Below are 26,220 nucleotides of genomic sequence, written 5' to 3' on the forward strand. Positions count from 1 at the left end.
TACAGTCAAAAAGTAACGAACAACTGATGAATAAAACATGTTTTCAAAGTCATCATAAAACTGTAATGGTATCATTACGTATTTGTATCGGTACTTGGTATCGACAAGTATCCAAATGTATGTACTCGTACTCAGTCTGGAAAAAAGTGGTATCGCTGCATCCCTACTTATTTTTCCCGCTGTATAAGTGACTGTTAGGTATGTGCTGCGATGGAACAACTTACATTCATAGAGGCATTGATCTCGCTCACAGCTTCGTCATCTGTTGGGAACTGATAGATCTGGACGCCATTGCTCACCAGCTCACTCATGATCTTTATCTTGAATTTATGGAGCTCGCTCTTGGAGATTGTGTCTGCTTTGGCAATAATGGGAATTATGTTGACCTAAAAAGGAAAAAGAAAAGACAATAGCTGAGCTTCCATTGCAGATTTGCAAAAAAGTTAAGGGATATTTTCATAAAGTCAACAAAGCACTACCAAGAAACAACAGCATTTCCATTGAGTGATGGAATGCAACTGGGGGTTTTGTCCTCTCATGATAGTCATTCCAGTGAGGCTCTCGCAAGACTGTAATTACAGTAGTATTGGCAAAGAAAGAGCAAATCCTGCTCGATATTACTATTTTGTTGTAATTTTGTTTTTATAATCTAATATTGCTGTAATATAATATCTTATGAGGTTTAACAAGCTCTTAATGTGTCCATATGTACCCCACAATGTACTTTAGAATATCACGTGGCTCTTTCTGTACGTCACATGACCTATAATAGCAGCAAAGGTTTTACATTAATTTAAAAAAAAAAGATATTGCTTCACATCCCACTTTAGTTATGCAGAAAAGTAAAATTAACTAAACTTATCTTTATATGGCTAATCAATTAAACTATAGTAACTATAGAACTATAGTAAAACTTAGGCCCAGAGAAATAGTGATTTAAACATTTTAGTTGTTAAAATTCTTCTTCTTCTCATTATTATTATTATTATTAGTAGTAGTAGTAGTAGTAGTAGCAGCAGCAGCAGTAGTAGTAGTAGGATGAAAAATGTCTGCAAAAGTGGAACTTTAATCAAGGGGTGTTGTGGAGGGCACATCCCCCACACAACACCCTCTTTCTGTCTGGATTGGCCCCTGGTTTGCAGTCTCTGAGCAGGAACAATGAAGAATTTGTGTATTTATGTGGAAAGTGTGACCTGATTGAGAGGTAAGAAAGTTTTAGGAGCGCATTTTACGTCATGCATGTTTTAAACAAAAGAAATGTTTAAAAACTTTTGTACAATTCCGCACTCTGCTGACGTCACTGCACTGAGGTACTCAAACACACAGCCCCATCCCACAAAGTGCAGAGAGGACATAGACTTGCTGCCAGGAGAAATAAAAACAAAACAGATACATTATTGTAAAAAAAATAAATAAATAAATAAATTTTTGAACACGGTAAATTTTTTATATCTTGCGTCCAGCGTTGATTTTGCGTAAGGACGGCGTCCGCGTGAATGCTGACTTTTGGCCACCCAACTGATGGAAATCCGTCGTAACTATGGAGAACTTTAATCCCTGTAATAGAGACTTGCTTAATTGTATGTTCAGAAAATAATGAATTGTGTGAAGCATGATAGCTGCCTGGCCTTATGGTGTCTTAGCTAGACAACTTGCAATTAATGCATTCCTGATTAAAAAGTGTGTATGCTTAAATATTAAGCATGGTGGCCTTATATCATCTCAACATTAAACGGCAATCACTGCTGACTCAACAAAATTTATGTCACCATGCTTAAAGAGTAGAAACCACTCAAATACATTACTGACTTAAAGCTAAAGAAATCAACTTAATTTTAATGTCAACAAACACAAAGCTGCATGAAAACATAATAAACCCCAAATGAAAAGGATGAACAAATTTCACTCGGTTATGACTATGAATTGCAAGAGCCCACCTTCAGCAAATGTGGTGAATAAGCTCAATCAGAGCACGAACAGATCCATAAAACAAACAGCAAATATAAAAATAAACGAGGTTCCATTTCCAATCAGCAGCAGATGTGCAGAAATAAACACAGTCTGCATTCCTCTGTGTGACTGCATTACACAAATCACCAGTGGGGAGGAAAGGGAACGTTCCCACAGTTTCCTCTATTCTAGAACACATCTCTGAGTGAGGGCCAAGCTTGGTAGGAGTCAAACTACAGGCTCATCATACTTTACTGGATCATTAATTTGCAGCAGGGTAGTCTGTATGACATTTAAAATCCAATTTATCCAGACTGGCTTGCTAAGAGCTTAGCTTTCAAAACAGCTTCGTATGGCTACAGAAGCAGCTTGAAAATACAGCGTCCTGTCAGGCTCACTGTGGAGGAAACAGCCGAATTACTGATTCATTTCACACAACTGGGTTTTCCCCCACATGGTCAGAGAGCATTCCCAGATATTTTACAGCGTTTGTTCTGAACAACACTGTAAAGCGCTTTGACCATGAAAGCGCGATATAAAATGCAGTCCATTCACATTTATAACCAAGTTTTTCTGAGGACTATCTGACACAAGCATTTCTTCATGCATTCAATGTAAAGTTGAACAATAAGTATGCACTTCTTGAAATAACTGTACCTCAGGACAAAAGCATAATTTTAGCTGTAATTTACTCAATGCTCCCTTGAAATGTCTCATGGAAAACACTGGAAAGCCTGGGTGCATGCACTGGTACAGCGCATCACCACATCACTGCACTAAGGATGGTTTTGGATGGCAACCACCCAGGCAGACAACCATTCCATTCCCCACCAATGGCAGGTAGAACATGGGCGCTCCCTTGGTCTTCTCCATCTGCTGAGGTCCTCAACACAGAGGCACTTGCATGGTGGATGATGTACATAGAAATGCACCACATGGCCAAAATATTGTAGGTTCCTCAAATGAGTCTCCTGAAGTAACTGTTCATTTCACTTAAAATCATTCCCGTGGTATGCAACAGTAACCACAACCAGACATTTTTCACAATCATAACTTCTGTTCAGTCATTTGGGAGTCGAGTCAAGCACTTGCTCAAGCTTGTAAGAAAATGACAACTTTACGTAGACAGGCAATCAGTGGAGTAGCTCCTCAAATGAGACAAATTGTTAAAATATCCTTGAGAAAGGCACTGGACATCTAAAACCTCTCAGCCGTAAGACATTACTAACACATAAAAAAGGCAAAAAGTTGCTGAAAAAGAAAAATCAAGCATTCACGTGCCATCAAGAAATCAACCTTGTCATCTGGAGCTCAGTGATGATATCATGGAGATAAAACTATTGTGTAAAATCAGACACGTCATATACGAGGTCTATTAGAAAAGTATCCGACCTTATTATTTTTTTCAAAAACCATATGGATTTGAATCACGTGTGATTCAAAAGCAACCGACAGCCATCTGAAATCCACCTGAAAGCCGTCCTGTGAGACCAACACGGAGGAGGTTTTGTGCCGCGTAATGAACAGCTCTGTGGCGCGTCCCTCCGAGACAAAACCACCTTCATTTTGGTCTCACAGGACGGCTTTGAGATGGTGTTCAGACAGCTGGTGGTGGTTTTTCCATCGAGTGATTATCAGAGAAATTGTGGATGTGTCTGGACATGCCAGAACATGTCCCGTGAGGCTTCATCACGGCGTTGCAATTTCTCGGATAATCACTCGATGGAAAAACCACCGACAGCTGTCTGAACGCCATCTCAAAGCCGTCCTGTGAGACCAAAACGGAGGTGGTTTTGTACTCGCTCCAGTAGCGAATCATCGTGACGCGCAAAGCCTCCGCTCGACTTTCCATGACACAATCTCTTGTTAAAAGTGAAATCTGCCGGAAAAATGGTTGATGTCCGCTCTTGTGATAACCAGAGAAATGGCACACGATGGTCACGGATCCAGACAGCCATCCGTTTAGAAAATTAATGGTCTTCAGCCTGTCGATGGCGCTTCGGAGCGTGGCGCAACCCACAGCCGCTGGGGCCGTCCTTAAAGTAACAGTAACACTCCTTATTCTCTACCAAGCCCGAACATTTCACCGAAAGCCAGATAAATTTTTCTAACGGTTTCCAGCTGCCAGTCTCTAACAGTTTCTGAAAGAATTCTGATGGAAAAAAAGCCCAAATCATTCCGCCATTTCCTGGCAATGAAAATCCGCAGAGGGGCTGGACCACTCCTCACTCAAAGCCTGCTCACAGGCGAATGACGCAACCGACAGGTGTGGAAAAACTCACGCATGCGCACGAGGGTTCAAGCTTGTCTGACACAATCACACGTGATACAAATCCATATGGTTTTTGAAAAAAAAGAAATAAGGTCTGATACTTTTCTAATAGACCTCGCATCTGTAAAACAGACATCCTTTCTGGAAGTGGAGTAGGGTCTACATCCACCTGTCAAGATGCTAAAAAATGAATAGTGTCATCACATCAATACGGACATGTTTTCCAAGAAAACAGTGGTCACATTTCTCGTAGTTTAAAAGATGGCTGATATGGAGCCACTGAGGTCAGAGTCAAGTTCACAGTGACCTCACAATCATAAAACTGACTAACATTGGTGTTTCACACCATCAACAGTTTGGCTACAGTGCAACTAAAAGACGGCTTTCAGAGCAACCTTTTCAACCAAACACTTCCAGGAACAAAATGGCCACAGGGTCTGGAGAAATGAATCAGGAATGCTCCATAACTCCTACATAATTCCTCTTTATTATTTTGACTGCATCTCAAGCACAATAAGCAAATTAGACTGATGTATGATGGAAAAAAAGCAAAGGCTTTGCTCCTGATGAACCCTCACATGCAACAAAATAATTTTTTCTTGGTCATTTATTGGCTTTTTACTGTGTTCTCTAGACAAATGATGGGAGAGAGAAGTACATGGGCAGTAGGAGGAATTGAAAATGCCAGAAACACAACATGCCCATCTATAAAAGCAACAATCTGCTGAGTGATTTCCGATTAGATTTCTGCTTTAATACAGTACATAACCACACTGAAATGATGAGCAAATAAAATCTGGCTGAGTCTCACTCTCAATTGTTGATCCAGATTCCATCTGATTTTTCATTTCAATGAACTTGACAAATTGTTCTCTGTTTTTAGTAACCCAAGTTACACCAACATATATGTCCCACCAATCGGAAAAAGCCTTTTGAGGGGTTTTTTTTTTCCCCGTTTCCCGTTTTCCTTGTATCTTCAGCTCTTTAATTTGGGATTTTTTGAGCATAGTTTCATTTTTATTACTGGTGTTTATTTTTATGATTGAGATGATTATGTTTAATGCATTGATTCCTGGGAAAGCATACAGACAAAATTTAGAAGCAACTTCTGAAAATGTTTTCTAGTGTGAAAAGGTGATAAAAATCTCTGGCAGATAGAGAATAAGTGCATATTTTTCATATAGACTGAATGTCTCATCATATGTTTATATACACTCAAGTACATAAATGTATGGCATGTATGTCAATGATTTCTTTGAAGTGTTCTTTATTTGCATGGTAGCATGACTGTAAAACGTCTAAGTAAAAAAAAAAAGTCCAAAATTTCACATTTCTCAAATCAAAAAGGGGCAAAAATACAAACACCCACTTGGACGGGTAATTCAGTTCTGAGGGCTCTAACGTCCTCTCAGTGACCATGATTGACTACAACTGTAAGCTTCCCTGTGCCAACATAAGAAGCATTTATTTGACAGCAATTACTGCACTGACCTCCACACTGTACCATAAGAAAGTCCAAGTATCTCAGTACAGATTTTAAAAAGAGAACTATAGATTTGCACATCAAGAATGTCTACTGGAGCATCTTCTATATAGGACGTGGCTGCAGGCATGAAACTCCTGTCCAACAGAACAAAGAGCCCAAACACACATCCAAAATGGTTGTGGAACGGACAAAGGGACAACATGAAGTTTTTTGGATGGCCTTTCCAATGTCGTGACCTAAGTCCTATCAAAAAAATCTGGACTATGTAAGACTGTGGCAGGAAACATAAGTTTAACTGAACTCTACCAGTTATGCCTGAAAGAATGATCAAATATCCAACCAGAATTTTGCCAGAGGTTTGTCAACGGTGACTATAAGCATTTCACCCAGGTGAAGCTTACAAAGGAACATTTGGTCAAATATTAGGTTTGCTGTATGTACAACTCAAAATAAGAAAAAGTTGGGATGGTACTGATGGTGGTGGGAAGGCGTATTTCATATTTTGCTTGGTCAACTTCAATTCATTTGTTATTGTACATCCATTCCTGCATTTGAGGACTACAAGACATTCCAAAAAACGTTAGGACACTAAAACCTTTACTACATTATAATGTTTCCATTTCTTCTCTTCTGTCGCAATTTTTGTTTCAAAATTCTCCACACACTCTCTACTGGGGACAAGATGAGACTGCAAGCAGTCTAGTCTGGTATGTACAGCATCTTCTTCCACAGCCATGTCTTTGCAATGTGTGCAGAATGTAGTTTTGCTTTGTTGTCTTGTTGAAAAATGCATGAACATCCCTGGAAAAGATGTCTTACAAACAGCATATGTTCCTCTATAATCTCAATTACTTTTTTGCATTAATGCTGCCATCACACAAGTGTAAATTACCTTCGCCAAGGTTACCGACATAACCCCATATCTTGATGGACCCTGGCTTTTGGACTTGTTACAGATAATGGTCTGGATGGTCCTTTTCATGTTTTGTCCAGAGTACACCTCATCCATTTTGAAGAAAAAAAAAACTGGAAGTTCCAAAGGAAAAAATTAATAGTAATGGAGCATAGTTTTTTTCCCCCCTTTCTTTTTTAAACTAACAGTATACTTGACAAATGCATATATTATATATATACAGATACACACTGATTCATCTCACCGCAATACACATTTCCACTGTGTAATGGTCCAATCCAGATACCCCGGGTCCAAAGATGGTGATGCCGCTTCTGGACAAGGTCAACCTATGGCTTGTTTTTGCATAGTTGAGTTATAAGTAGGATTTGTGAATGCAACCCTTTATCAATCAATCAATCAATCAATTTTATTTATATAGCGCCAAATCACAACAAACAGTTGCCCCAAGGCGCTATATATTGTAAGGCAAGGCCATACAATAATTACGTAAAAACCCCAACGGTCAAAACGACCCCCTGTGAGCAAGCACTTGGCGACAGTGGGAAGGAAAAACTCCCTTTTAACAGGAAGAAACCTCCAGCAGAACCAGGCTCAGGGAGGGGCAGTCCTCTGCTGGGACTGGTTGGGGCTGAGGGAGAGAACCAGGAAAAAGACATGCTGTGGAGGGGAGCAGAGATCAATCACTAATGATTAAATGCAGAGTGGTGCATACAGAGCAAAAAGAGAAAGAAACACTCAGTGCATCATGGGAACCCCCCAGCAGTCTAAGTCTATAGCATCATAACTAAGGGATGGTTCAGGGTCACCTGATCCAGCCCTAACTATAAGCTTTAGCAAAAAGGAAAGTTTTAAGCCTAATCTCAAAAGTAGAGAGGGTGTCTGTCCCCCTGATCTGAATTGGGAGCTGGTCCCACAGGAGAGGAGCCTGAAAGCTGAAGGCTCAGCCTCCCATTCTACTCTTACAAACCCTAGGAACTACAAGTAAGCCTGCAGTCTGAGAGCGAAGCGCTCTATTGGGGTGATATGGTACTATGAGGTCCCTAAGATAAGATGGGACCTGATTATTCAAAACCTTATAAGTAAGAAGAAGAATTTAAATTCTATTCTAGAATTAACAGGAAGCCAATGAAGAGAGGCCAATATGGGTGAGATATGCTCTCTCCTTCTAGTCCCCATTAGTACTCTAGCTGCAGCATTTTGAATTAACTGAAGGCTTTTCAGGGAACTTTTAGGACAACCTGATAATAATGAATTACAGTAGTCCAGCCTAGAGGGAAATAAATGCATGAATTAGTTTTTCAGCATCACTCTGAGACAAGACCTTTCTAATTTTAGAGATATTGCGTAAATGCAAAAAAGCAGTCCTACATATTTGTTTAATATGCGCTTTGAATGACATATCCTGATCAAAAATGACTCCAAGATTTCTCACAGTATTACTAGAGGTCAGGGTAATGCCATCTAGAGTAAGGATCTGGTTAGACACCATGTTTCTAAGATTTGTGGGGCCAAGTACAATAACTTCAGTTTTATCTGAGTTTAAAAGCAGAAAACTAGAGGTCATCCATGTCTTTATGTCTGTAAGACAATCCTGCAGTTTAGCTAATTGATGTGTGTCCTCTGGCTTCATGGATAGATAAAGCTGGGTATCATCTGCGTAACAATGAAAATTTAAGCAATGCCGTCTAATAATACTGCCTAAGGGAAGCATCTATAAAGTGAATAAAATTGGTCCTAGCACAGAACCTTGTGGAACTCCATAATTAACCTTAGTCTGTGAAGAAGATTCCCCATTTACATGAACAAATTGTAATCTATTAGATAAATATGATTCAAACCACCGCAGCGCAGTGCCTTTAATACCTATGGCATGCTCTAATCTCTGTAATAAATTGTATGGTCAACAGTATCAAAGCAGCACTGAGGTCTAACAGAACAAGCACAGAGATGAGTCCACTGTCTGAGGCCATAAGAAGATCATTTGTAACCTTCACTAATGCTGTTTCTGTACTATGATGAATTCTAAAACCTGACTGAAACTCTTCAAATAGACCATTCCTCTGCAGATCAGTTAGCTGTTTTACAACTACCCTTTCAAGAATTTTTGAGAGAAAAGGAAGGTTGGAGATTGGCCTATAATTAGCTAAGATAGCTGGGTCAAGTGATGGCTTTTTAAGTAATGGTTTAATTACTGCCACCTTAAAAGCCTGTGGTACATAGCCAACTAATAAAGATAGATTGATCATATTTAAGATCGAAGCATTAAATAATGGTTGGGCTTCCTTGAGCAGCCTGGTAGGAATGGGGTCTAATAGACATGTTGATGGTTTGGATGAAGTAACTAATGAAAATAACTCAGACAGAACAATCTGAGAGAAAGAGTCTAACCAATTACCGGCATCACTGAAAGCAGCCAAAGATAACGATACGTCTTTGGGATGGTTATGAGTAATTTTTTCTCTAATAGTTAAAATTTTATTAGCAAAGAAAGTCATGAAGTCATTACTAGTTAAAGTTAAAGGAATACTCGGCTCAATACAGCTCTGACTCTGTCAGCCTGGCTACAGTGCTGAAAAGAAACCTGGGGTTGTTCTTATTTTCTTCAATTAGTGATGAGTAGTAAGATGTCCTAGCTTTACGGTGGGCTTTTTTATAGAGCAACAGACTCTTTTTCCAGGCTAAGTGAAGATCTTCTAAATTAGTGAGACGCCATTTCCTCTCCAACTTACGGGTTATCTGCTTTAAGCTGCGAGTTTGTGAGTTATACCATGGAGTCAGGCATTTCTGATTTAAAGCTCTCTTTTTCAGAGGAGCTACAGCATCCAAAGTTGTCTTCAATGAGGATGTAAAACTATTGACGAGATACTCTATCTCACTTACAGAGTTTAGGTAGCTACTCTGCACTGTGTTGGTGTATGGCATTAGAGAACATAAAGAAGGAATCATATCCTTAAACCTAGTTACAGCGCTTTCTGAAAGACTTCTAGTGTAATGAAACTTATTCCCCACTGCTGGGTAGTCCATCAGAGTAAATGTAAATGTTATTAAGAAATGATCAGACAGAAGGGAGTTTTTCAGGGAATACTGTTAAGTCTTCAATTTCCATACCATAAGTCAGAACAAGATCTAAGATATGATAAAGTGGTGGGTGGACTCATTTACATTTTGAGCAAAGCCAATTGAGTCTAATAATAGATTAAATGCAGTGTTGAGGCTGTCATTCTCAGCATCTGTGTGGATGTTAAAATCGCCCACTATAATTATCTTATCTGAGCTAAGCACTAAGTCAGACAAAAGGTCTGAAAATTCACAGAGAAACTCACAGTAATGACCAGGAGGACGATACATAACAAATAAAACTGGTTTTTGGGACTTACAATTTGGATGGACAAGACTAAGAGTCAAGCTTTCAAATGAATTAAAGCTCTGTCTGGGTTTTTGATTAATTAATAAGCTGGAATGGAAGATTGCTGCTAATCCTCCGCCTCGGCCCGTGCTACGAGCATTCTGACAGTTAGTGTGACTCGGGGGTGTTGACTCATTTAAACTAACATATTCATCCTGCTGTAACCAGGTTTCTGTAAGGCAGAATAAATCAATATGTTGATCATTATTATATCATTTACCAACAGGGACTTAGAAGAGAGAGACCTAATGTTTAATAGACACATTTAACTGTTTTAGTCTGTGGTGCAGTTGAAGGTGCTATATTATTTTTTCTTTTTGAATTTTATGCTTAAATAGATTTTGCTGGTTATTGGTGGTCTGGGAGCAGGCACCGTCTCTACGGGGATGGGGTAATGAGGGGATGGCAGGGGGAGAGAAGCTGCAGAGAGGTGTGTAAGACTACAACTCTGCTTCCTGGTCCCAACCCTGGATAGTCACGGTTTGGAGGATTTAAGAAAATTGGCCAGATTTCTAGAAATGAGAGCTGCTTCCATCCAAAGTGGGATGGATGCGTCTCTCCTAACAAGACCAGGTTTTCCCCAGAAGCTTTGCCAATTATCTATGAAGCCCACCTCATTTTTTGGACACCACTCAGACAGCCAGCAATTCAAGGAGAACATGCGGCTAAACATGTCACTCCCGGTCCGATTGGGGAGGGGCCCAGATAAAACTACAGAGTCCGACATTGTTTTTGCAAAGTTACACACCGATTCAATGTTAATTTTAGTGACCTCCCATTGGCATAACCGGGTGTCATTACTGCCGACGTGAATTACAATCTTACCAAATTTACGCTTAGCCTTAGCCGCAGTTTCAAATTTCCTTCAGTGTCGCCTGCTCTGGCCCCCGGAAGACAATTGACTATGGTTGCTGGTGTCGCTAACTTCACATTTCTCAAAGCAGAGTCGCCAATAACCAGAGTTTGATCCTCGGCGGGTGTGTCGCCGAGTGGGGAAAAACGGTTAGAAATGTGAACGGGTTGGTGGCGTACACGGGGCTTCTGTTTAGAACTATGCTTCCTCCTCACAGTCACCCAGTCGGCCTGCTTTCCCGGCTGCTCGGGATCTGCCAGAGGGAAACTAACGGCGGCTAAGCTACCTTGGTCCGCACCGACTACAGGGGCCTGGCTAGCTGTTGAATTTTCCACGGTGCGGAGCCGAGTCTCCAATTCGCCCAGCCTGGCCTCCAAAGCTACGAATAAGCTACACTTATTACAAGTACCATTACTGCTAAAGGAGGCCGAGGAATAACTAAACATTTCACACCCAGAGCAGAAAAGTGCGGGAGAGACACGAGAAGCTGCCATGCTAAACCGGCTAAGAGCTAGTAGCTGCGCTAAGCTAGCGGATTCCTAAAAACACACAAAGTGAATAATGTGTAAATAATTTAGAGGTGATTCAGCAGAGGGAGTGCTTTAGTTAAGGCACGTGAAGATTACACTGTGAAACAAATCGTTATCTAGGTAACTAGATCAATCTAACTGCGCAGATTAAACAGCTAACAGATACAGCAAAACACCGCTGTGCTCCGGAACAGGAAGTGATACAATACCGCAGTGAGAGCCAACCCTTATAAAAGTAATTGCTTGCCCATGTGATTGTATCAACTACTGATGAATGGCTGTTCTTGATGCAGTGCCATCTGAGGGATCAGATATCATGGGTGTTCAGCTTTGACTTGCAAACTGGAGACCCTGTGCTCATCTTTGGTCCTCAAAGACTTAGCCTTTCGTGGCTACTGCTTGGGTACCAAATCCCGATTACAACCAGCTGTTAACATCACCCATCTGAAATAACATTATTTTATTTAAACCTCATTACTGACAGGTGGGTTGGTCAAGGGCGTTTGGACACAAGTGCGAGGCTCACACAAACAGCTCTGGTTGGTAAAAGATTTTAGTGGGGTGGATAGCAATGGTCGGTACACAGAAAGGCAGTCCAAAATACATAGCAGAAGTACAAAAATCATCAGGCTTTGGCGAGGTCAGAAAAACAAGCAGGAGGTTGAAAAACACACTGAGGAAGGCAGGACTATGGAACACGAGAACAAGGGCTGGAGAGAAGGCACATGGTGCATCAATCTGGCGAGAGGCAAACGCACCCAGTGATCTTACATAACCCCAGGTGATAAGAAGCTGCAAATTAGGAAGAGGTGTACATCTAAGGCAACAAAACAAAGAGATACGCCTACCACCAAGAACCCATGGACAGACAAGAGAGTTAGAGACAGACAGACCCAAGCAGAAAAACCCAGCAAGAGAATAATACACACAGAAAACCAATGAATCAATGAAAACAATAAAAGAGATCAGATGAAAATAAAACAGACAAGCAAACAAAAACTCAAACCCTGACAATTACTTGCCCTAAATTGCCCAATCCATTGTTTTAGGAATGTGTTATAGGTCTGAAATGCAGGAATATAGATGTATATTACATGAAACGAAGTTGACCAGGGAAAACATGAAATATCTTGGATTCATGCTGTCTGCAATGAAAAAAAAAGTCAAAGTAAATGTAAGCATCACAGTTTTTCTTTGTTTGTTTTTTGCATTTCATTTCCCAACCTTTTCTGATTTGTGGTTGTATTGTCTGGACCCTTTATGTTTAATTTTGATCCTGTGGTGATTTCAGCTAAGCTACAACAGAGTGTCAGTCATGCTGAAGGTATAAATGTTTCAATAAAGACACTTTAATGGGAGAATACAGTGACATGAATACAGTGCTATTGACATATTTTTAGTACTTGACAAATGCAGCCTGCCAAATTTTTATCAGTTGTCTGATAAACCAGCACAGTGACTCTGCTGCCTCACAGCCACAAACATTTCATTCTGAGCTGTTCTGTGTAATGGTATGCCAAGTATTTGTGTGCACGGTTATGATTCCATTTCTGTCACAGGAATCATTAACGTAGCACTACACAGTGCATATCAGCCCCAAGGCCCAACAACTGGAAGTTCCAAAGGAAAAAATTAATAGTAATGGAGTATAGTTTTTTTCCCCACTTTCTTTTTTTAAACAAAGTCTAAATCACTTTTTTTGGTGACCATTATTAGACACTGCACAGCGGCTGCTTTCTATACAAGTCCAGTCTATATATTATAATATGCGACGTTTGGATGTCATCTGGATCCAACCACATCAGGTTTGTGGAACATTAGTTGTGACACAAATACTCGATTTCTAATAAAGTCCTGCAGTGGTTCGAGTTACCAAAAATAAATAAATAAGTCTTTGAAAACATGCACTCACATGTTGAAGTGACAAATAAGTCCAGAATTCACATTCTCATAATAACCATGATGTAGCAGAATCTTCCAATTCAAATCACCCATATCAAATAACCACTAATTTAAAAAATAGGCTAATTCATTTGAATATCGTTTAGAAAATGAGACTCAGACAGTCAACTCAAGGTAAAAATCATAACTTTCTTTTTAGCGGCCATGCACTGAAAGTATGCTGAGGCAAACCAGCAGGTTTTGGTTACAAGCTGACCTTCTGCTTTGTTCTACATATGTTATCTTTGCATCACCAGACATAAACAGAGCTACAGCTACTGCCTCGACATTCCTACGGTAATGTTATCAGTCACTATGAGCAGCAGTCAAAATACATGACAAGGAACAAATGAACTGCATCAAAAAAGTGACTAACATGTTTCTATAATAATATAACCATATTTAAAGCTTGGCCTACTAACAAAAATTTAATTTTACTACTAGTCTACAAACTAAGTATACGTATACTACAATCTTCTCCTGTATTAATATTTAGGTTTTAGAAGCTTACTCCTATAATATTATATAAAAACCATATTTCTTGTAAATGTTGTTTATTACCGTTATTATATAAATATCACTTATACAGTGAGGAAAATAAGTATTTGAACACCCTGCGGTTTTGCAAGTTCTCCCACTTAGAAATCTTGGATGCATGTTCACTGTGAGAGACATAATCTTAAAAAAAAAAAAAAAAAAAAAATCTGGAAATCACAATGTATGATTTTTTAATAATTTATTTGTATGTTACTGCTGTAAATAAGTATTTGAACACCTACCAACCAGCAAGAATTCTGGCTCTCACAGACCTGTTAATTTTTCTTTAAGAAGCCCTCTTATTCTGCACTCTTTACCTGCATTAATTGCACCTATTTGAACTTCTTACCTGTATAAAAGACACCTGTTCACACACTCAATCAATCACACTCCAACCTGTCCACCGTAGCCAAGGCCAAAGAGCTGTCTAAGGACACCAGGGACAAAACTGTAGACCTGCACAAGGCTGGGATGGACTACAGGACAACAGGCAAGCAGCTTGATGAGAAGACAACAACTGTTATGATTATTTATTAGAACGTGGAAGAAACACAAGATGACTGTCAATCTCCCTCGGTCTGGGATTTCATGCAAGATTTCACTTTGTGGGGTAAGGATGATTCTGAGAAAGCTCAGAACTACACAGGAGGACCTGGTCAGTGACCTGAAGAGAGCTGGGACCAGAGTCACAAAGATTACATTAGTAACACATGATGCTGTCATGGTTTAAAATCCTGCAGGGCAGCAAGGTCCCCCTGCTCAAGCCAGCACATGTCCAGGCCCGTTTGAAGTTCACCAATGACCATCTGGATGATCCAGAGGAGGCATGGGAGAAGGTCGTGTGGTCAGATGAGACCAGAATAGAGCTTTTTGGAATCAACTCCACTTACCATATTTAGAGGATGAGAACAACCCCAAGAAAGCCATCCCAACCGTGAAGCATGGGGGTGGAAACATCGTATTCTGGGGGTGCTCTTCTGCAAAGGGAACAGGATGACTGCACCGTACTGAAGGGAGGATGGATGGGGTCATGTATTGTGAGATTTTGGCAAACAACCTCCTTCCCTCAGTAAGAGCATTGAAGATGGGTCATGGCTGGGTCTTCCAGCATGACAATGACCCCAAACACACAGCCAGGGCAACTAAGGAGGGGCTCTGTAAGAAGCATTTCAAGGTCCTGGAATGGCTTAGCCAGTCTCCAGACCTGAACTCAACAGAAAATTTTTGGAGGGAGTTGAAACTCCAAACCTGAAAGATCTAGAGAGGATCTGTATGGAGGAGTGGACCAAAATCCCTGCTGCAGTGTGTGAAAACCTGGTGAAAAACTACAAGAAATGTTTGACCTCTGTAATTGCAAACAAAGGCTACTGTACCAAATATTAACATTGATTTTCACAGGTGTTCAAATACTTATTTGCAGCTGTAACATACATATAAATTATTTAAAAAATCATACATTGTGATTTCCGGAATTTTTTTTTAGATTATGTCTCTCACAGTGGACATGCACCTAAGATGAAAATTTCAAACCCCTCCATGATTTCTAAGTGGGAGAACTTGCAAAATCGCAGGGTGTTTAAATACTTATTTTCCTCACTGTACGAGGTCTGTTAGAAAAGTATCCGACCTTTTTATTTTTTTTCAAAAACCATATGGATTTGAATCACGTGTGATTGCATCAGCCAAGCTTGAACCTTCGTGCGCATGCGTGAGTTTTTTCACGCCTGTCGGTTGCGTCATTCGCCTGTGAGGAGGCTTTGTGTGAGCACTGGTCCACCCCTCTCGTCGTTTTTTATTGTGAATAAATGTCTGAATGAGAAATTGAGCATGAGCTGGATATGCCCCAACATGTCCTGTGAGGCTTCATCACGGCGTTGCTTTGCGCCATGCGGCTCCACTGCTTCTCTTTCCATGACAAAAACTCCTATAACAGTGGAATGTGCCGTTCATTTCTAAACTGGACGCTGTCTTGATCCGGTATGTCATCTGACTAGCACAGGAAATGTGAAAAGACGTGGACATCAGCACTGAGACAGACGTGTGGAGTAGTTCCGCGCGTCGTGGTGGAGCCGCATGGCGCAAAGCAACGCCGTGATGAAGCCTCACAGGACATGCTGGGGCATGTCCAGCTCATGCTCAATTTCTCGGATGATCACACGACTGAAAAGCAACCGACAACCGTCTGAAATCCACCTGAAAGCCGTCCTGTGAGACCAACACGGAGGTGGTTTTGTGCCGTGTAATGAACGGCTCCATGGCGCATCCCTCCGCTTCTTTTTCCATGAAAAAAAACTCCTGTAACAGTGGAATGTGCCGAAAAAGTGCTGATATCCACGCCTTCTGCCTTTCTGTGAAAGTCAGACGACGTCCCGGATCAACAAAGCCTTCACGTTGGAAATGATCTGGTTGTTTCAGCGGAGTTTGAGCCTGTCGATCGGCGCTCGGAGCGCAGCACGCTCTCAGCAGTTGTGGGCGGTCTTTAAACCGTCTGGATCACTCCTCAATCTGTGTAATCCCCATAAAATCGTCCCTGAAAGCCATATTAATTTTCTGAACGGTGTCCACCTGGAGGTCTCTCATAGTTTCTGGAAAAAAATTGATGCAGCAAAGCTCCAAATCGTTCAGACATTTATTCGCAATAAAAAAACGACGAGAGGGGTGGACCAGTGCTCACACAAAGCCTGCTCACAGGCGAATGACGCAACCGACAGGCTTGAAAAAACTCACGCATGCACACGAAGGTTCAAGCTTGGCTGATGCAATCACACGTGATTCAAATCCATATGGTTTTTGAAAAAAATAAAAAGGTCGGATACTTTTCTAACAGACCTCATATACATGAATTCTATTTTCTTATTATATGTCTTATGATATATTATTATGATATGTCCATTTTCTTGAGCCGCTTGGGTGGGTAGGGAGAGTTCCCATGGGATAAAAAAAGCTTTTCAACCAACCATCCCTGGTTCTCAAGACCAGGCACCTCAGTGGCTCTACTTTATCCGACTCTTCCTTTTTTAGATATACCTTAGTATACACTAGTAGAGTTCTACCTAGAAATGGAATATATTCTAGAAGACATACCTTACTAAATTTTCATGAAACCCATAAGTCATGACAGGTTTTCTTTTTTAAAAAATAATGTAAAGAGAAAAGGATACAAATCAGACCAACATAAATACAAAGTCAGGCTTTGCAATATACTGTTTGAGCATCATCATCATCATCATCACGATGTACGCATGGCACAATAGTCACACCGAGGAACATGATATCAAGTAAGGCAAAAAATAATAGTTTGCTGACCACAGTATTATTGTACCTGATTGGCTCACAATTTGATTAAATTAATTTGATTAATTATTAAATTAATTTGCCTAATTTCTACTTCCAACTGCTGATAATTCCAAAATTTCAACTGCCGATAATGCCCATCCATTTTTAGAAATGTTATACAATCCATATTTTGTAGCATTAACTGACCTTGTAACTGCAAGATTTCCACTTCTACATTTTCACAGTAAAAGTAATCCTTGCAAGATGTCAGTATCAGTACATATACTCCATCTTGCAATATAGCTGCACTGAGGTAATGTTATTACACCAAGCACTATATCTGACATAATTTCAGAGCCACGTCAGCAACAGCAGCACATTTACTGTACAATATTTGGATACTGCGTTGTAAACATACTACGAAAGGAATGTGAATGGGGTTGGGTATCGAAAACCGGTTATTTTCAAGAATTATTAAGAAATGATTCAATCCACCAACATCGATAGCCTTTTTGCTTAACGAGTCCCTTATTAGTCCTTCAGAGTGACCGTTGTTTTTGAGGGTGCTTCAAGATTCAAGATAATTTTATTGTCATATGCACATAGGAACATGTTCCCTGCACAATGAAATGTGTCTACTGCATTTAACCCATCCTAATTGCCAGTTAGGAGCAGAAGTCACCTTTAGGCGCCCGGGGACCAGCTCCAGATGTACATCCCTGCCTTGGTCAACAGCAGGGCTGAGCAAACCATGACCAGCCTCATGACAACAGACGACACACACGTAACACATAACACACATAAGCCGGCCCGGTACATGAACACATATAAAAGCACACACAAGGTAAACTTGGGAGAGAAAAGCCTTCATAGCTGCTGCGTTGCACCACACAGCAGCGATTAAGGAAAAAAAAAAAAAACATTCAACACAATAAACAATGATCACACAACAACAACAAGACGAGAGACGACGACCGAGATTTGGATGAGTCCAGTTATCAGACAGAACACTCCGGAGGCAGCCTTAGGCGCCACCAACGGCCTTGTTCGTCCATCCTGGAGGGAGGAGGGGCCCAGCCCTGAACAGTCCACTGTCCACAGTCAACGTCAGAGCTGGAGAAGCTGAGGGCGGGGGAGAGACCAGGGAGTGAGGCATGAGTTTTGTTCTTCTTCAGGAGGTTTTTATCACAGCGGCCTTGAAGTGCAGCTGTGTTTGGACAGCCGAATAGATATCCAGATTAGCAGACGCCTGAAAGATTCCACAGTCTGAAACAGAGTGGCTTTCAATACATCTGAATAGAGGAGAGGAGATGTGGTCAATACTGATGATCAAAGCGGTTTTCCAGTGCAGCCATTCTCCCAGAAATGGTTTCCAACGTGCGGTTAACACCCGCCGACTGAGCTGACACTGCCCTTCCAATTGAATCAATCATGTGGGACAGCCTGGATGGGCCAATTATTGCCGCTTCCATCTTCTTAATTTTCCGGTAAACCAGCGCTATGCCCGCTCCACACAGCAGAAACCTGGTCACCACCGTGCCGAATATATAAACATTTTCGACGTCCTCCACAAACAGCGTGTACAGGCACATGACCTCCCATTTCCTCCAACTGTCCATCATGTAACCCATCACGTGTCCCGGCAGGACAGGTCGGGTCCTCCGCTCCCGAGTGTCTTGTAGAAAAATTAGTGTCAATTGCGTTCAGAGACCACTTGATCAGATCCATTTCTGCTGTTTCCAGAAGAGCAAAGCTGGCAGCCTCACAGACAACACACCACAGAAGCAGGAAAGATAAGGAGGGAGGGAGAGAAGAAAAATGCGACCGTCTCGGCCGAGAGCAAGAGGGCAAAAAAAAAAAAAAAAAGACAGGAAAATGATCATCAGGAAAATGATAATTTCTCTATGTTGATTGCAGACCCACTGCAGGGTCTGCAATCAACCACTTCTGCAATGGCTGTTTGAACGAAGCAGTGCTCCGACCACTGCTTCCTTGGTTCTCTGCTTCACTGCTTTTCAGAAGCAGCAAGTCCACTTCTTAACCCCTCTCAAAGCCATTTAAAGATGTCAATTGTGAATCATTTTGTGCTGATTAAAGTCACTAACTGGGACTCTTGTCTTGTTGCGGGCAAGAAATGAGAATCATCCTCTGTTCCATTTGCACAGCTCCAAACACTGCGCCACTCTCTGCCGAGTCAAGTTAGTCTGGTCGAGTCTGGTCGGAATTAAAAACTTCCCCAAATCCCCATTTGAAACCAAATGACACCTCTTTCCAAACACTGTAATGCAGACAACAAACTGCAACAGACTGAAATGTTTTTTCCTCCCAAAATGAGATTTCATCCGTTCATTATGAATTACACTGATGATGACTTGCAGCAGCACAGCCGACTGAGCTCAGCTCAGAAATATGGAATTAGATTTGTGTCATATATGTCCAGAGATCAAGGATCCAGTGACCAATTTCATATTTATTTACTTTAAAATGCAATAAAATGTTGACAACATAGAAAACCTGTAAAGCCTATTATAGCACACAGAAAATTCACAGGAGGTATTGATAAGGGAATCGATAAGGAATTGGATTGATAAGCAGAATTGATAGATAAAATCTTATCAATACCCATCGCTAATTGGGAATGTGTGCTTTTAGTCAAAAGGAAACACTTTTGTTCACAGCTATGCATTTGTGAGTCAACTGTATACCTTGCTGTCCAGTTTTTTCATTGTGACCAGGTCGAGAGACTTCAGCGAGTGACCTGTTGGCGCAATGAAGTAAAGGCAGATGTGGATCCTGGTGTCATGGTAGTTAAAGAGGGAGCGTTTGATCTTCAGTTCCTCTTGAAGATAATTTTCAAACTGTGTGTCGATGTAGTCAACGATGGGCTTGTAGCTGTAGAGGCAAGAAAATAGATGCATTATGAGGATTTATATCTGTGCATAAAGTCACATTTTTTCTGCTTCACGCATCAGTAATGAACATAAAAAGTGATATAAATGCCGCTCTGTAAATGAGCCGAGACAGTTGTTTTTAGTAAAACCCCTTTTCCACTGGCACTAACGGGACCGTGGTTACAAATATTCCATTCTGCCATCGTGTGAGACTAGAAGGCAAAGTCAGTGATACAGAAAAGACACTTGGTGTTTCTCAGAATACAGTGTCATATATCGATATATTATTTAAGTGAGGGTTAAAAAAAAAGATCGACTTTTTACCATGATATCGTAAAGCAAAAGTGGAACAACACAGTGGTACTGTAGTACAGAGAAGGAACCTTTATTTGCAACAACTAACTAAAGTTTCCCATTTTTGGAAAGACTGATACAACCCCTGGCAAAAATTATGGAATCACCAGACTCGGAGGATGTTCATTCAGTTGTTTAATTTTGTAGAAAAAAAAGCAGATCACAGACATGACACAAAACTAAAGTCATTTCAAATGGCAAGTTTCTGGCTTTAAGAAACACTATAAGAAATCAGGAAAAAAAATTGTGGCAGTCAGTAACGTTTGCTTTTTTAGACCAAGCAGAGGGAAAAAAAAATATGGAATCACTCAATTCTGAGGAAACAATTATGGAATCATGAAAAACAAAAGAACGCTCCAACACATCACTAGTATTTTGTTGCACCACCTCTGGCTTTTATAACAGCTTGCAGTCTCTGAGGTATGGACTTAATGAGTGACAAACAGTACTCTTCATCAATCTGGCTCCAACTTTCTCTGATTGCTGTTGCCAGATCAGCTTTGCAGGTTGGAGCCTTGTCATGGACCATTTTCTTCAACTTCCACCAAAGATTTTCAATTGGATTAAGATCCAGACTATTTGCAGGCCATGACATTGACCCTATGTGTCTTTTTGCAAGGAATGTTTTCAGTTTTTGCTCTATGGCAAGATGCATTATCATCTTGAAAAATGATTTAATCATCCCCAAACATCCTTTCAATTGATGGGATAAGAAAAGTGTCGAAAATATCAACGTAAACTTGTGCATTTATTGATGATGTGATGTGAATGACAGCAATCTCCCCAGTGCCTTTACCTGACATGCAGCCCTATATCATCAATGACTGTGGAAATTTACATGTTCTCTTCAGGCAGTCATCTTTATAAATCTCATTGGAACGGCACCAAACAAAAGTTCCAGCATCATCACCTTGCCCAGTGCAGATTCGAGATTCATCACTGAATATGACTTTCATCCAGTCTTCCACAGTCCACGATTGCTTTTCCTTAGCCCATTGTAACCTTGTTCTTTTCTGTTTAGGCGTTAATGATGGCTTTCCTTTAGCTTTTCTGTATGTAAATCCCATTTCCTTTAGGCAGTTTCTTACAGTTCGGTCACAGACATTGACTTCAGTTTCCTCCCATTCGTTCCTCATTTGTTTTGTTGTGCATTTTCGAGACATATTGCTTTAAGTTTTCTGTCTTGACGCTTTGATGTCTTCCTTGGTCTACCAGTATGTTTCCCTTTAACAACCTTCCCATGTTGTTTGTATTTGGTCCAGAGTTTAGACACAGCTGACTGTGAACAACCAACATCTTTTGCAACATTGCGTGATGATTTACCCTCTTAAGAGTTTGATAATCCTCTCCTTTGTTTCAATTGACATCTCTCGTGTTGGAGCCATGATTCATGTCAGTCCACTTGGTGCAACAGCTCTCCAAGGTGTGATCACTCCTTTTTAGATGCAGACTAACAAGCAGATCTGATTTGATGCAGGTGTTAGTTTTGGGGATGAAAATTTACAGGGTGATTCCATAATTTATTCCTCAAAATTCAGTGAGTCCATATTTTTTTCCCTCTGCTTTGTCTAAAAAAGTAACCGTTACTGACTGCCACAATAATTTTTCTTGATTTCTTACAGTGTTTCTTAAAGCCAGAAAGTTGCCATTTGAAATGACTTTAGTTTTGTGTCATGTCTGTGATCTACTTTTTTCTACAAAATTAAACAACTGAATGAACATCCTCCGAGGCCGTTGATTCCATAATTTTTTGCCAGGGGTTGTACAATACTTGAAATACTCACTGGAGGGTGAAATTACCTGACAGACCTCTGATTGTAAGACAAAACAGTATATAATCAAAGTCTCATTTGCATTTAGAATCTGCTGCTGTCAACTCTCAATACAAGATCTCAAGAGTTGCCACCATAATTCATCAAAAAAAAAAAAAAAAAAAAATCCAATTAAATCCATCAGATTCTTGTGTATTATGACCAAATTATCTATAAATTCTGAAAAAGAAAGCATGCACAGTTTGGTTCAAGAACACCAAAAAGTCTGGAAAACCATGGATCAAAAGCTGTTATGACTGAAAGAAGAGACCCCATTTTATACAACAGCTAGTCATTCATTCATTCATTTTCAGCCGTTTATCCAGGTCGTGGTGGCAGCAGAACAAGCAGCTCAACCCATACTTCCCTATCCAGGGCCAAGTCCTGTAACTGTTCCTGGGGGATCCCATGGCGTTCCCAAGAATCTCCTTTCTGCTGCTTGCATTTGTGATCTCATTCTTTCAGTCATTACCCAAAGTTCATGACCACTGGTGAGGTAAGGAGCATAAACTGAGAGCCTCGCCTTCCGGCTCAGCTCCTTTCTTTACCACAACGGACCGGTACAACGTCCGTAAAATTTCTGACGCCACCCCGATCCGTCAATCGAGCTCCTGCTATAATTACCCCCAATTCGTGAACAAGACACCAAGATACTTAAACTCCTTCACTCGGGGCAGCAGCGATGAGGAGCCTGTGCCTTGGATCATACTTAGAGAAAAATGTCATATGGCTAAAATTTTGGTGACATTTTGTCATCAAGGAAGTGGTCTTCCTCAGAGTCTCGCTAAGTAAAGGTGCACTGACACCTGCATGACTTTGATTCACACACTTGCACGACCTGTGTTGTGCAGGAGAGTAAATTCGTCTTTAACAGGCGTCCAGCTGAGAACACAGTGGGGTAGGATCTTCACGACAACGTGCATGCAAGTGCGTGGATCAAAGTCATGCAAGTGTCAGCGCAGCTTAACTGTCTTTTTAACACAAATTCATTCTAACAATATTCAAGGATCTTCCAAAAAGACAGAGTACCAAAGACATGCAGTCACCAATTTGGGTCACTGGTGCACTAACAATTGCATGACTTTGATTGCAAGACCTGTGTCGTGCAGGAGAGTAAATTCTTCTTTAACAGGTGTAGACTGAACATGAGAGGGGCGCCGGCGCGTACTACTGCGCACTGAGAATTTTTAAATGTTCAAAAAAAAAAAAAACGTTCACGCATAAATGTTGTGCTACATGGCGCGATCTGCTCACCAACACAATGTGCAGCTCGTCAAGTGGTGTAAAGAAGTAAACAGTCAGCAGATCGCATGAGCGCAGCTCATCTGAAGGATTATAACTAGATGTTAAATCCATCATAAACATACTTTAACAGCTACAGACAAGAAGGAAAGAACAAGCAACTGTTTTACCAAGCCATAACAATGTAAACATACCAAATAATTACCTTTTTAGACAGCTCCAAATGCTTTCTCCAGCTCATTCTGCGTGCGCACATGCGATCAGCGCTGCTGGAGGGCTTCTCTGTGATTTAGGAAGCGATTAGAGCCGTTTTCAACAGACAACTTGCAGAAAAAATGGTTAATCCACTACGAAATAATAATTTGAAATACGCAGCATCCAGCGCAAAGCGTGTGGCAGGCAGTGGAACAAAGCACGGTGTCCAGCTGGGAACACAGCGGGTGAGAACATCAAGACGACGGGCGTGCAGGTGTGTGCATCAAAGTCATGCAAATGTCAGCACAGCTTTAGTGTTATAGTTTCACAAAGATACAGCAAAAAAGGAAGGACCCTAAATGGTCACAAAGACATTTAAATTGCTAAACACCTGTCCAGGGACCTCCCACGTATAGCTCAGTCTTAAAGGCCAAGGACACTGTCTCTGCATACAGATAAAGATGGCGGCTGAGTCAAAGAATTTGATGAAAGCTTGGATCTGAAAAAATAGACACACCGACTCCTCACGCAACTACTAAAGTACTACAATGAGGACATCCACTGTGTCTCCAAAGATTACAGCATTGTCCACAAAAATCAAAGGTCAGTAACTCTTTCCTCGCCAACCAAGACAACTAAGCTGTTTGAGTCCCAAATACAAAATTATTTTGATAAATCGATTAAATGTTTTGGGTCATTTTTAAAATAAAATATCCAAGTTCTCTGATTTCAGTTTCTTAAACAAAAACTCTTTCTGGTTTATTTTGCCAGTTTCTTTATGCTTATCTGGCAGAAACTTGAATATCTCTGGGTTAAAGAACAAAAGACATTTGAAGGCATCATCTTTGGCATGGGGGGAGGGGGGTGAGATAACTGATGGACTTGATAACTGTCTCAGTTTATCCATTATGAAAAATAATCATTTGTTGCAGCCCTACTTCGCATAGGAGTCACAGGACAAACATACGTAAATGCTGTCAAAGTGAAAATGAAAGATTCCATTTAAGACATGTCTGTCACTTTATATTAATTTATGTTGTGGCACACAGAGTGAAAATGATTAAAACACTGTCATTGTCCATTTACTTTTGGACAACTGGAAATAATTCATAGTCATACTTTTTTCTTTTAAAGTGAACTGCTGTGCAGTTTCTTAGACACCATGAAAATGACCCTCACAGGAATAATGAAGTTCCAATAGTAAGGATGGGCCATATCGTATCATTATTCACATATGAAGAGAAATTATCCCCATGGTTATCGCCCCATGATATTAACGATATAGTTAATGATGTGTTTTCACATATGCTACATGTAGGCAGCTGATGTAAAATGATGGCCGAAGGTGAAGTTCTAACATGAGAAATAATAATAATAAAAAAAAAAAAAAGCTACATGACACTGTGATATTTTCGTGTCATAACTACAGAATGCCTGTCTGTGCACACTTCTCTCTGCTCCTTGCAGTGGATGGGGAGCAGAGCAGCTTGGCTCTGCACTTATACACACAAATACAAATCAAATCACACTGTGGAAACAATTTATACGTTGTGTGGACATATGGCATGTCAAACCCAACCTCTTTCCCCCCACGCCTTCTATTTTTTTCCCCTCCCCACAGCCCCTCTGATGCTCCATGGATGTGCCGTGACACCTTGAAGTGCACACTTTGGAAGCGTAGCACTTTAAAAGATGTGCAGTTTTTTTCTTTTTTTTTTTTTGGCTACTCCCCTTGAAGATGTTAAGCAATGGAAGTATCCATCTCCACCTCACACAAATGTTTTATGGAAGCCCAGTGAATTTTGACCACGGGTGAGTAGTCAGTCAATGTTACAATAAATTTGTCTTAGATAACAGCTCTTATAGTGTTACATTTGTATGATGGATAACACAGAACAGAACACACACACACACACACACACACACACACACACACACAAAAAAAAACCCAGAACAAAGATCAGAGCAGAGAAAACTTCAAATTGTTTCTTTTGGCATCAAATATATAGTGTTCATAGTGAAGGAAAAAAAAAATTATATATATACTCAACAAAAATATAAACGCAACACTTTTGGTTTTGCTCCCATTTTGTATGAGATGAACTCAAAGATCTAAAACTTTTTCCACATACACAATATCACCATTTCCCTCAAATATTGTTCACAAACCAGTCTAAATCTGTGATAGTTTGCTGAGATAATCCATCCCACCTCACAGGTGTGCCATACCAAGATGCTGATTAGACACCATGATTAGTGCACAGGTGTGCCTTAGACTGCCCACAATAAAAGGCCACTCTGAAAGGTGCAGTTTTATCACCTTTCATCATGTAGTGCAATACATCTCCTTCGCATAGAGTTGATCAGGTTGTCAATTGTGGCCTGTGGAATGTTGGTCCACTCCTCTTCAATGGCTGTGCGAAGTTGCTGGATATTGGCAGGAACTGGTACACGCTGTCGTCCCAAACATGCTCAATGGGTGACATGTCCGGTGAGTATGCCGGCCATGCAAGAACTGGGACATTTTCAGCTTCCAAGAATTGTGTACAGATCCTTGCAA

General features: G+C 40.6%; 1 protein-coding gene across 3 annotated transcripts in view; it reads right to left on the minus strand.

Moving 5' to 3' along the window:
- Positions 1-26,220, minus strand: part of sept8a (septin 8a) — a 140,046-nt gene that overhangs the window by 43,086 nt on the left and 70,740 nt on the right. For all 3 annotated transcript variants that reach the window (XM_034178024.1, XM_034178023.1, XM_034178025.1), the window contains exons 5-6: positions 19,873-20,059; positions 225-386 (exon numbers count right to left, since the gene is read on the minus strand). In XM_034178024.1, coding sequence (XP_034033915.1) covers positions 225-386; positions 19,873-20,059 — 349 coding nt within the window. The remainder of the gene's footprint in view (positions 1-224; positions 387-19,872; positions 20,060-26,220) is intronic.

Source organism: Thalassophryne amazonica, chromosome 9 (assembly GCF_902500255.1).
Source record: "Thalassophryne amazonica chromosome 9, fThaAma1.1, whole genome shotgun sequence".
Taxonomy (NCBI): domain Eukaryota; kingdom Metazoa; phylum Chordata; class Actinopteri; order Batrachoidiformes; family Batrachoididae; genus Thalassophryne; species Thalassophryne amazonica.